This window comes from Stenella coeruleoalba (genome assembly GCF_951394435.1).
Source record: "Stenella coeruleoalba genome assembly, chromosome: 6".
Lineage (NCBI taxonomy): Eukaryota > Metazoa > Chordata > Mammalia > Artiodactyla > Delphinidae > Stenella > Stenella coeruleoalba.
In genome coordinates this window covers 124,944,850-124,957,833 of record NC_137151.1, presented here as the reverse complement: position 1 = coordinate 124,957,833, position 12,984 = coordinate 124,944,850, and the positions used below count along the sequence as shown (strand labels likewise).

The window sequence follows — 12,984 nt, the reverse complement described above, 5'->3', positions numbered from 1 at the left end:
TTGCTCTAGAGCTTCCTCCTAATTTTGTAGTAATCTCTAGGTAAGACTGAGATGTCTACTCCACCCATCCGTTCATTCATTCATTCAACAAAACTTTGACTGAGTCAGGCATTGTCCAAGGCACTGCCACACCTACAAGGCTTGAGACTCGGTGCTTCTAGTCCTACGTGGGTGAGCACAGATCAATGTATTCAACACTATGACTACTGAACATTGTTCCTCCAACAGAAATGTTTATCAGGTCAGTAGCAACAAGAGATGCACTCTGACCATCATGAGATCACCTGGGCATCATACCACCATTTTTTTTTTCCATTAGTGTAGGTTCTCGAACAAAGTAAAAGGTTCACTCAGATTTCCCCAAGAATATCTACATATTCTCCTGAATAAATCCATTAAAAAGGAGCTCATAATCTTTGAAACAGCCCCCAAGCACAGCTAACGTAGTCGGTTCTCACCATCCGCACGGGTGAAAAGAACCATTCTGGGGGGTGCGGTGGGTGGCTAGGAGGGCTGGGGTGCCTGGGCCATCTGGATAGATCTGCAGCCAGCTCGAGGCCCCCATGTCCTCAGGGCCTGCTGGGGCTTGATGACAGGTCTACACTCCTCCAGCACTGATGACACTCTCATGCTGGCCTTGGAGGGTCCCAGGCACTAGTGTGGCTTCAACCATGACCCATCTCTGACACCCCCCAGTGGTGCTGCCAGCTTCCTGCTCTCCTGAGCCCCCAGCGACGGTCACTGCTCTCCAGGCATTCACAGCCTACGTCTGCCTGCAGCCGAGCTGACCTCCTTGTTAAGGAAAGCCTTGGTCCTGCTCAGAAGCACCTGTGCAGAGACAGGGTGGCTCGCCGGCCGGTGCAAACAGGGATTGTGTTTCTCAATTTTTACACCAAAATATCAACCCTACTAGTTAAACACGGGTCTTCCAAAGCATATTCATTTCCACTTAATCAACAACTTAAAATGCCAGTGCCTGGGCTATCAGATTGTATAACCTCAGATTGTGGTGCTATTTCTAATAATAGGCCCGGAGATGTGATATGCAGAGGGGAGACCGAGGGATGTTGTCTGTACACCATCCTCAGTCCTAAAAGCGCGTCCCCAAACCTGCAAGCTTGTCTGTCTCCTCTCTCTAGATGTGCACGCGAACGCCCACGCGCACCCAAGGGCCCACTCGTGCCCCCTCCCCCAGCCCAGGACACGGGTCACGTCAAGAATCAGCTGGACGAACAGCTGCTGCTCCCGTGTTCTCGGTAACACTCAGTGGACACAAAGGTCCTTTCTGTGTTTATATGACAAGCCCTGAATCAGCACCAAGGAAAAAACTTGTTTTTCAAGGTGCACGTCTGCTTGCAAAACGCTAAGGACCACGTGGACCTTCCCCCGCCTTGGCGGCGAGTGGCAGCGTGCCCTCTGCCAAGGTTAATCCCAAGGGTGACACACTGACGCCGCCCTTTGTTTTCGCTGTTGGTCGTACACTTGATCTGGAGGCAGAGGATGTAACGGGAAGCCTCCAAGCTTTGCAGCTTTTCCAGGTCCAGATCTGAATCCTGGCCAGCCACTCGCTCAGCTTTTGGGAAAGCTGTCTAATTAAGGTCCGTCTTCCTCGCCTGTCAATAAAACCCGGACAGACCCCTCTCCAGACTGCGGCAGCACCCAGTCCCGGCACCGCCACACGCCAGGGGCTCCAGGAGGTCCCCGCCAGGCCCCCCGCCCCACCCCAGATCTCTCTCTGACTACGAATAAAACATATGCGTATTTTATTTTAAACCTTTCAAATCCCTTTTTTGAGGAAGCAGACGTACGCTTGAAATGGCAATGCGCTCCTGTCCCAAGCACACCGAATTTACGATAGCAAAACTGTCCTTTGTGTGAGTCAGTGCTCCTGGGCTCACACATCGACACAAACCAGCGGGCAGAGCCGGGGCCCTCTCTCCATCCTCCAGGCCTCCGCCATCTGACTCTCATCACCCATGAGGCCTTCTTGCCTGTCCTGGCTTTCCCCACCTGCAGCTTCTTCGTTCAGCACCTGCACTCACCCACCGTGCTGCCCGGAGTTACTTTCTCTGCTTCCTGCCTGACTGATACGGGCCCCCCACCCAGGGTGTCATTCTGCACCCAGATAATTCCCAGCGTGGGGCTGAGCCATCAGGCACATGGCCTGATCCTGAGAAAGGTCCCTGGAAACGTGTTCTCACGTCTGAAAGCATCTCTGCGGTGGCTGAATGCTGAGGGCACCCAATTAGCAAACTGCTTTTGTGCGAGACCTTCCAAGGAACTTGAATCACGACAAAACATTTTCATCCCTGTGAACCACCCGAGTGTCTTTACCGCAAGAATAAAGAATTTCAATGCAAACTATTAGACAGAGAATGGATAAACAACAAGGAACTACATTCAATATCCTGTGATAAACCATAAGGGAAAAGAATATGAAAAAATGTTTGTATATGTGTAACCAAATCACTTTGCTGTACCGCAAAAACTAACACAACACTGTAAACCAACTATACTTCAATAAAATAAATTAAAAAAAAAGAATTTCAAGATTCTAATGCCATCTACTAACCAACGACACTGTGTGTCTCACCGAGTGAGGCAAACTATGGCATTTTTAATCGGATTTCCCAGGTTTTAATCAGATTTTCTCTGCAAAGCCCGAGGTCCTTAGCAGGTACCAGACACCCCAGGGCAGGCCACGGTGCACAGGAGCTGGGCTTGAATCTCAGCTCCTGCCAGGCCAGGATACTTCAGTCCCTGTCCTGAGAGCACAGTGGGGCTCCCAGGGCCTGGTGAGGCTGCTGTGAGGGGCAGGGCTGTGCCTGGCGTGGCAGGCGGCGGGGGGACCCTCCACACGATCACCCCCTCCCCCCACCGACATCCAATGCCCATTTAATGATACCAAGATTAAATGGCCCTGACTTAGTTTCCCATCTTTGGGTAGCAACTGTGGTTTTGCGACTTGAAATATTGCAACTGAAGTGCAGGAGTTCAGCAGCAGATCACTCTGCAGAATTAAATGCAATGGGAGGGGACTTTCTTTGACTCCAAGGGGGAAAAGGGTGCTTTGCTTTGAAAGGAGGCCCTTCAAATAAATGGTTTCTTAGCCGAATTCCTCTTAACTTTCATTTTCTAAATCAAGAACTTCTGCCAAAGAACTCTGTAACAGGCTGCTTTTGTTATCAACTATATATTTAATTCAATTCTGCCCATAATTAAGGCTAGAATATATTATAATTTGGAAGATAGATATGTATGTATATACAATGCAATTCATTTTGGACTTGAGTTTGTAGAAATTTTACCTTTGTGAGAGTAACTTTCTCTCACTTGTGAGACAAATGATAAAATGATTATCATTGATAACACCACCAAGAAAACCAAAGGCAGGCCCCCTGACAGGTTCAAGGTCATCTTTCCCGAGTCCAGTGGTCCAGCTCCAACAACAGAGCGGAGGGGACAGCCACAGGCCACCAGAAACACTACCAGGCGGCCACTCAGTCAAATGTGGCAAAACCTGGAGGGGCAACAATGTATTTTGAAAAATTCTTCTTACAGCTCTTTTAAGGACTTAATATGAAAAAGACTGGGGGGTGGAGGGGAAGCAGGGGAAGCAGAGGAACGAATGAGCCTCTGCTGGAGCTGGAGAATGCAGCCTCACCTCGCAAACTGTGATGAAGCCACTGCATTAACCCCCGAGCTTCCCTGCCAGTTGGTTTCCAAAGCAGAGGGCAGGGGCTGGCAGTGTCCTACACACGGGGGCTTTGCAAGTAGCCACTGAATGGACAGGAATATTCTAAACAGACATTGATGCCAGGCAGTTTGAAAAATCAATTTGCTATTTAAAATCTCTAACTTAGGGAGTTCCCTGGCGGCCCACTGCTGGGGCCCGGGTTTGATCCCTGGTCAGGGAACTGACATCTCGCAAGCCACACGGCTCGGCTCAATCAATCAACCAATCAATCAATCAAATCTCTAACTTAAAAACCAGTCCAGGCTAAGAGAACTATTCCATTAGGTGGCCTCCAACGAGGACTCTTTATGTCAGAGTCTGGTGCCCGGCTGTTGGCTGCTGTCAGGGTGATTCCTAAAGCCCAGGTGACACTGTCTCAGACAGGTTAAGTGACAAAGGTCTACAAAACAACAACACCTGTCCCTTTTCTCCACCTTCCAGTCCAAATACTTCTCCCCATAGAAGTATTTCTTCTTCACATCCCCAAGTGATGCCTAAAATACGGTCGAGTGTGGCTGCCCCTCTGCTCGGGCCACTTCCCAACATCGCCGCCGGCGTGTTGTGTGGCCTTTCTCTCAGGGACATGTCCCCTCCATCCCCATCACTCCGGGGCCCCCGCCCTCCTGTCATCAGGACCCAGGTATGACTCTCCTAACTAACCCCCTGGGCTTGAGTTTCTAGTAACCTTCCAACAGATTCTTGGAGCCACGTGGGAGAGGTTTCCTCCTCAAGTTCAAGCCTGGCCACGCCCCTCGCCCCGAGTACACATGTCCACGCGGAGTGGCAAACCCCGCAGGGAACAACAGTGAGCACCTCGCCTCTACAGGGAACGTGACCTTGGGGACCTGGCAGAAACTGCAGTGGTTTTAGGAGAAACTGGAAATCCAGACTTTAACTGAAACCTCACAAGTTTTAAGACACCGGTTCGACTTTGAAAATTTGGCTACCTGAACCAAACCAGACTCTGAGTACGAAAATCATCCCTGGGGAAAGCAGCAGGCCGCCTCTCCAACACAATACATTCAAATCTTCAAACAAGCAGAGCCGCTGGTGGGCCTGGCACGGCTGCTCCCCAGACCCCGCGAGGCCGAGGCCCACGGGAGAAGGCGGAGACCGTGGAGAGGGACTCGCTCGTGCGCTGCGTGGGCTTCAAGGTCACAGGGAAGCCCACCCCTTGAACTGCGAGTGAAAGAGCCCTCACGCTGCCCACGTGGCTTCTGGCTGCGGCTCAAGGTGGTGAACGAAAGTAGCAAACAGCATTAACAGGTGTGTAAACACATTACTGTCCACCTTCCCAGGAGGGCAGTTTCTATCCTGGTTATTTCATCCAGTGTGTATTCTGTTCTCTGTATCACACATGGGCTTCAGGCCTCATGAAACCTATGAAAAAGTGTAAAAACCACAGGGGAAGCATTTTAAACGAGACTGCTTAGCCTAAATAAATAATAGCCTGTTCTGCTTTCACATTTTAATTCAGAGGATGGGCATCCTAGCTCAACAGCTAGAACCTCAAGTCCACAGCCAGCACCTCTTGGCTCCTGGCCAGAAGGCTGGGCCGGGGAGATCCACGTGGGCACGTGCTCTGTGCGCAGGCTCGTCCCAGGATCCGACAGGCTGAGTGTCCAGGATGGGCCATCTGGCCTCTGTATGCTATGCCATGCCCTGGCCTGACCTTGAACCAAAGTCACAGGCACAGGTGCCTTCAAACCGAGAGCAACAGCAGAGGGGCAGGTGCCCCCGTGCGGCCCGCTCTGCCTGGAAGGAACCCTCCCGCAAGAACCGATGAGGAGCCCCGCGTTACCTCTTTCTGCTGTCGCTCCAGCTCCTTCATCCTGATCTCTCGGGCCTCTGCTCGTGCCGCACGCTTTGCCGCCAGCCTGGCCTCCGCCTGCAACAGACCGGAGATGGCATTAGGAGACAGACCAGCGGCTCCTGTCCAGGACACGGTTAACCATGATGCTCTTGTTCAGAGGTTAATAAATAGTAACACAGACTTGTAAGCGTTAAAAGGGTCCAGGAATCACAGTCACCATAGTTACAGTAGTCACGATTGACCCCTTACTAAATGCCAGTGGGTGCTATTCTGAGGGCTTCGCGTACATTATGCCGCGGACTCCTCGTAACAGCCCTGTTGGGGAGATGGTGTTACCATACCCAGCTAATAGATAAAGGAACTAGGGCGCAGAGAGGGTAGGGCGCCCACGGTCACACAGCCCGTAAGTGGCAGGGCTGGGCGGTCTGCCTTCCTCTGGAGCGATGACAGATTAGTGCACGGAGCAAAGCACTAGAGCTGGACAAGACCCCAGGTCACTGGTTGAACCCCTCCCTTTACAGACCAGGAAGCAGAGGCCCGGAGACGCCACCAGACCTGTCCAAGGTCACAGGGCTGAGACTCTGCCCCTGCTTTCCAAAACTCCTGTCCAGTCACCCCTCACTATTCCCCGCTGCCCCCCAGCTGCCCCTTCAGCACCTGAGCCCTGGGAAGCCCATCTTTTCTCAAGCAAGACATCCACCAGAGCAGAGTGGTTCCAGCTGTTACATTTAAACAAAACCTGGCTCCATTTAACTACCTGTCAACTTGCAGCTGATTTGCCCTATTCTACTCAAGAGCATCTAAGACGCTTGACCAAGACCAACCGACGTCGTCGGACCTGGCACCTGAGCCCTGTTTCTCATTCTACAAATCTCGAGCTTATTCACTATCGCAGGTGATACAACGGCCCAGCGAGGTGAACGGTGCAAGGGGACCAGGATCCAGGTTTTCTGGTGTCAAACAAATCCATCCTTTCCACTTAATTTTTTATGGGAATACACTTGTGATTCTTCCAACAGTTCTGACAGCTTTCGCTGTTCCCTAGGTCATCTTAAAACGGGGCCTTTGGAGACGGCCACGTGCTTCTGATGTGGTCATTGGGGCCAGCAAGCAGTGAGGTGGTCCAAATGTCCTGTTGTCCAGTTTCTTCCCAAAGGCCAGGCACCCTGTACCGCAGGCTCCCACCAGGACCGTGGCTCCTCACGTCAAGGACGTCCCTCGCCCTCACCCCACAATTACATTACACAGAACAACAAATTCGCCTTCTAAGTTCTAATCTAAGTTGAAAATTGACCACAGCTGATCTGTCAAAGATTAGCTAGCTAATGTCCTCATAAGGAATTTATTCTATAACCCTCTTTGTTCATGCGGTTTCTGTTTTTTTTTTTTCTTTTTCGCGGTACGCGGGCCTCTCAACACCGCGGCCTCTCCCGCCGCGGAGCACAGGCTCCGGATGCGCAGGCTCAGCGGCCATGGCTCACGGGCCCAGCCGCTCCGCGGCACGCGGGATCCTCCTGGACCGGGGCACGAACCCATGTCCCCAGCATCGGCAGGCGGACTCCCAACCACTGCGCCACCAAGGAAGCCCCATGTGGTTTCCTTATCAACCCAAGCCCAGGTCCTTCAAATCAAGGATGTCAAAAATCACAACTGCATCAGAACTTTGATACCTCATTGTCATTTTCAATTTTCTAAACCATGTTACATTGTGTGATGAGCCACTCGCTCAGGGTCTATAAAAAGATCCAGCCAAAATGGAGGGGAGGGGAAGGGAGGGGAGGGGAAGGTTTGATAGACTGACATCTGGGTACACTGACTACCTATAGCCTCGTCAACGGGCCAGCAAGAGGTCTGCGTCCACGCTGAGTGCAGCTGCCTCTCCGGCCCCTCCTGGGCTCCCTGGCTGTTGGCCCAGGTTCTAAGCCGGTGTGGACCAGGCAGCCACAGCCCATCAGCTTGGGGAGGGGGCGGTGAGGAACAGCGAGGGGATTTAGGAAAAAAGAAGGGAGGGCATGGAGGAAGAAGAGGCGGGTGGAGGAGTGAGAACGTGAGCAAGAGGCTGGAAGCAGGAGGGGCTGCCAGAGGGGGACAGGGGAGAGAGGCGTGTGGCAGGCAGGGTTCTAGGATGGTCTCCGAGATTCCCGTCACTGCTGTACACGCTCTTCATTCTCCTCTCCCCTTGAGTGTGGCCAGAACGGTGAGTGTGACAGGTGTCACTCCTGTGACTGGGTTACATTATACTGCAAAGAGAAAGGCACTAGTAATGAAGGTCCCTCGGCAGCTGACTTTGAGTTCATCAAAACAGAGCTCCAGGGTGGGCCTGACCTCATCAGGAAAAGTGGGCCTGGAAAAGTGGGCCTGGAGGTCAGACAGACTCCTGCCGGCCTCGCAAAAGCAAGCTGCCACGTGCGAGAGGGCCTGTGAGGGGTCGCATGACAAAGAATGAGAGCGGCCCAGCTGACAGCCAGCAGGAAAATGGGACCTCAGTCCCGCAACAGCAGGACGTGAACGCCACCAACAACCACGTGAGCTGGGAACAGGACTCTGAGCTCCAGAACGGATGCAGCCTGGCCGAGACCTTGACTGCAGCCTCGGAAGACCCTGGGCAGAGGGACCCAGTAGGCTGTGCCCAAACTCCTGACCCACGGGAACTGTGAGATCATCAGCGTGTGTTGCTCTAAGCTGCCACATTTGTGGGTATCTGTCCTGCATCAGCAGACGACTGACATGAGGTGGTGAGGTCTGGGATGATTCCTGCTCACACAGCGTGGGTGCCTCTGTGACTAAGGAGCCTGAGCCCCTGCACGCCCACCTCCTCCCCAGCCTGTCCGGCCAGCCCCCTCCTCTGCTCGAACTCCTCTTGGGACCGGAGCAAAGATCCTCGAAGAGACCACCTCTCTGAGCAGGTGGTCCCTGCCACCTGAGACGGCCTCCCCACCAGACTGGCAGGCCTCCAAAATCATGTCCCATCAGACCCCAGCTACCCTGGTGGGCCTCTACCCACCAGCAAAGGGCTCCCGTCATGGCCCACCTCCTCTCTGGTCCTCACGTCCACCCAGCATGTCTGTCCTGTCCATGAGAACAACCCCCGACCTGAGGGACCTGGGCTTGGGTTGACAAAGGGACCACATGAATGAATGAAGTTACAGGACAAGCTCCCTGTGAGGACACCAGCTAGCCAACCCTGAAGACAGATCGATATGGTCAAGCTTCACCTTCGATTAGAATGTGGAGAGGAGATAAATAATTCAGTACAGTTTCAAATGCTTGCAGTCACCGCCACATGAAGCACCTCCATCGCACAGGATTCTTACATGACTCATATGTGGAGAACAAGGTTCTCATAACACAGGAAGTGGTAACAACCATGCTTGCTTCTGGGACTCTGGCTAAAAGCTAACAGATACACAAGCCAACGTCTGAAGGGGCACAAAACCTATGCACAGCCAACTTCATTAGCACAAAACCAGTATCAGCAGAATAACCCCAACACAACCTGAGATGCCTAAAAGAAAAACCACACGGAGCTTCGACAACACAATTCACTCTAAAACGCCGACACTGCCAAGAACACAAAACAGCCAGACACAGAGCATCACCGATGATGCTCATTTAAGACAGCATCAGGGGAAATGTTTGATAAGATCAGTCAGTCGTTCAATGAACAGAAAGTACAAAATAGCGATGGTCCACCCTGGTGACCTGCAGGCACGAGTTCATTCCCCCCAAAATTTCCAGGGAGGCCCAGCCCTGCCCTCCAGTTGCCAGCCATCAACCGAGCAGTTCCAGGGGTCGACGTGCCCCCGGCCAGGGCTTCGGTGATGCAGGACAAATCCGTTGTGGACTGACGCTTTTGTAAAATATAAACTCACACACTTGAGGTCACAGCCAGGTCACACTGTTTGAGTCTCCAAACGCACACTTTCACTTTCTGTCCCTCGCCTGGAGGGGACTGCAGCTTCCTGGCCACCAGCACTCCAGCCCAGGCCTCGCAGCACTGCCGAGACTGCAGGGGAAGGACTTTCAACGTGCGGTCTGGGGCCCCAGTCTCAGGGGGTGCACACAAAGCTCTCGGGGACCATGTACAAGTGACAAGTGCTACAGTGGGTGAGAAACCGTGCTGGGGCTGCTCTGGAGGAGAACGTAACCCGTCCGGGTGTCGGGAAGGCATCCTGGAGGACGGGGGCCCAAAGCCAACGCCGAGGGGCAAAGAGGAGAAGGCCAGGCGAGGGGGCAGGCGGCAAGGGGCCAGGACGGGGCGGCGGAGTCCCGAGGGCCCGGCTGCCTGCGCTAGCCTCAGCCCTGCTACCTGGAACCTCATCTTGAAGGAACGCGGAACCACTGACGGGTCTGAAGAAGGCAGAGCACAGCGGGGTCTGACTTTCACTTTAGAAACGTGGCTCTGGCTGAATGTGGGGACCAGGGGCGGGGTGGGGAGGGCGGCATGAGACCCGGGAAGTACGGAGAGGCTGCTTCTGAGCGGGGGCGGGGGGGGGGGGGGACGAAGCCGGGCGGAGAGGCGAGAGGGCCCTGGAGGGAACGTCAGGTGCCCAGGGTCCCAAGGAGGCCCACGCGGCCCCAGGAGCCAGCCCGCGCCACGTTGGATGCCACTCACCCAAACCCGAACCCGGGCACACGGTCTGCTGACGCCTCCGGCCTCGGAGGTGGGGCATTTCTCCACCCTGACCCCCTCCCCGCCACGCTCCCAACCTCAAGGGAGACGACAGTGGCCGAAGGGAAAGGATGGGGCCAAGGAGACGGCATTTAGGGCACAAACGATAAACTGCACAGGCCTGTAAAGCAAGGTTTGGGAAACGAGACTTCCCAGGCTCCCCCTCCCCACGCCCGCGATGGCTGTCAGCCGTCGTCCTTCAGCTCCCACTGGAGGTCAAGGTCAGTGGGTCTTCCACTGGCTACTAGCCCCGGCCTGCTCGCTGTGACCGCACGACGCTGGCAGGGCCGCGCTCCCACCCAGAGCTTGGTGGCCGGGCCGGTCCAGCTGCTCGTCCCTCAGCCCACCGTCCTCGAAAGGGGCTCTGGAACAGGCGTAGCTCCGGACACCAAATCCTCCTTTCCTGGCCCAACAGCATCTTTGTTGAGATACACGCTGAGACATTCAAGGATGACGTGATACGACCTCGCTCAGGTGGGGAAAGTGGCCGTAGGCTGGCAGCTGTGGGGCTGGTGGCAGGAAGGGGGGGCCCTTGTGCCCCAGCGGCAGCCTCTGGGGCTTGTGAAAGATGCAGTCTCCAGCCCCACCCCAGACCCGCTGAGTCAGGGCCTCGGGTGCGGCCAGTCTGGGCTTCAACCCGCCCCCAGGGAGCTGGCTGCTCCCCCCAGTGCGACGACCTCTGCTTTCTGTTATCCCATCTCCGCTTGGGTTATGTTTGACGTTTTTCATAATAAATAGCAAACATTTTTTGAAGGAAGGAAGGGGGGGTGGGGGAAGGGAGCAGAGGCTGAAAGGGAGAGAAAGAGAGGGAAGGAAAGAAATGAAGAAGCACCAAGGCCAAGCTCACTGCTGCGAGAAGGTCGCCTGGCGCCATCGCTAAAAACCCTTGCAGTGTTGCCCCCCAGCCCTCACCCTCGGGCCCCCTCCCTGTTTCCGCGCACCTCCAGGATTAGGGAGGAGCTGACCCAGCCGGGCCTCCTCTGACGAGATGCAGGCTCCTTGGCTTTCTCAGGACCGCCCAGTGTTGGTGGGGAACGAACGCCAGAGTCCCAGCCCCCTCACAGGGGACACAGTCCCCCAGGATCCTACCGTCCTGACCTGGAACCTCATAAACAGAGCTTTACAGACATGGGGCTTTCAAGCAAGGCACCCTTTGACGGTGGAGATGGTTGGGAAGAGAAGATTCCTTTTATCACCAAAGTTGCCTCCTAATAATCCTAAAAAGCTGAACCCTTGATTCCGAAGTTCCACTTTTACATTTAATTTTGCCAGAGATAAATAAATAAGACAAGGCTCTGACACTAAGGTGATATGTGTGGTCTGAGAGATGCTAAAAACACACAAAGAAGCACAAGTCCGAGCCCCAGGGCCGCCTAAACAAATGGGTAAAAACAGCCAGGCGCGCCCAGCCAGGGTCTGGGACACCAGCCCTACGGCACCCTGCAGGTCCAGGGGCGGAAGCACGGAGGCCACCGGCCAAGGGCCCGGCCACAGGGGCGCACAGGCGGGTTGAGGAGGTAGACAGCCAAGTGATGCTTCTCTCTGAAATGCCCTCTCTCGGCGGCCCAGACCCGGGCTGGGCTGGAGAAAGGCTGGAGGGTTATGTGAAAACGTCACTGGCAAAAACAGGAGTTACTTTGGTGGTGGGTCTCTGCACTGGGCCGAGGGCTTGATCAGCTCTAGTTCTAGATCGGACCACAGAGCAGAAGTGGCTTCTACCAGAGCGGGACACAAAAGTCAGCGGATAAACAGACGCACGCCTCTTCTACCAGTGACCCGGACAGGACTCCTGCTTGGAGCACCGGAAACTCCCGGCTGCAATAAAACTGTCATCCAGAGACAACGGCTGCTCGTTTCTTCAGGGTCAGGGAACTCAGGGACAGCCCCCCGCTTGGCCTGGGGACTGAACAAAACTAAAAGAGAAGTTATGCACCAGGATGGGAGGAGAAAGCCCTGGGTGAGGCGTGTCCTTCCCTCCGAGCCCGGCCCCTGCACAGCTTCCTTCCTCCCTGACCTCCTGTCTGTGCTGGAGGTTTTGTAAGCAGTGGTGGACACTGCCCGAGGGTGCAGCAACCACACACCGCCCCCAGTACCCCGCACCCCAATGCCAGGGACGTCGGGGGCTCTAAGAGCTCTGATGATATCTGTATCCTTTTGTGGCTCCTACCCGTTCAACCCCACATCATGATCTTCGAAAAGCAGAAACGCGATAAACATTGGTGGAACCAAAGTCCTGCCTGTTTGGAGAGGACAGAGGTGCCCAGGACGTAGTCTCAGCAGCTTTCTAAAAAGCCCCACACGACTTCCGGAGTCCCGACTCTGTCTGCATACTTCCTGAGCTTCGAAGCTTTCCTGGGATTCAAGCATGGTGCGGAATTCTATATGCCAAGACCTCTCACCCCGCAGTCCCAGAAAAAGTTCTTATTCTGTTCTTAAATTCTCCTGGGGTTCCAGAATTCTACATGGAAGCTGGACGGGGTTTATGAGCTGTAACTCTAGGACGACTCTTGAGAAATGGGCCTGAGCTGCTTCGTCGTCTCCTCCACCTAGGAGAAAGCCCTGGAGCCTGGAAAGGCACCGAGATGATGCTCTGGGAGCCGCTCCCCGTCGGCCCCGCAGAGCCTGGGGAGCCTTACTGCTCATTACTGACGTGCGGATCCGTGACCCTAATGCTCTGTGATGGCAGAATTTTCTTCAGGCCACGTGATATGTTACCACTGTAGTTTATAACCTCTTGGGAAAAGTTAAAGGATGTATTTAAGG

General features: G+C 54.3%; 1 protein-coding gene across 16 annotated transcripts in view; it reads right to left on the bottom strand.

Moving 5' to 3' along the window:
* Positions 1-12,984, bottom strand: part of LRRFIP1 (LRR binding FLII interacting protein 1) — a 142,160-nt gene that overhangs the window by 61,296 nt on the left and 67,880 nt on the right. For all 16 annotated transcript variants that reach the window (XM_079925080.1, XM_079925081.1, XM_079925074.1 and 13 more), the window contains exon 2: positions 5,538-5,624. In XM_079925080.1, the coding sequence (XP_079781206.1) occupies positions 5,538-5,624 (87 nt within the window). The remainder of the gene's footprint in view (positions 1-5,537; positions 5,625-12,984) is intronic.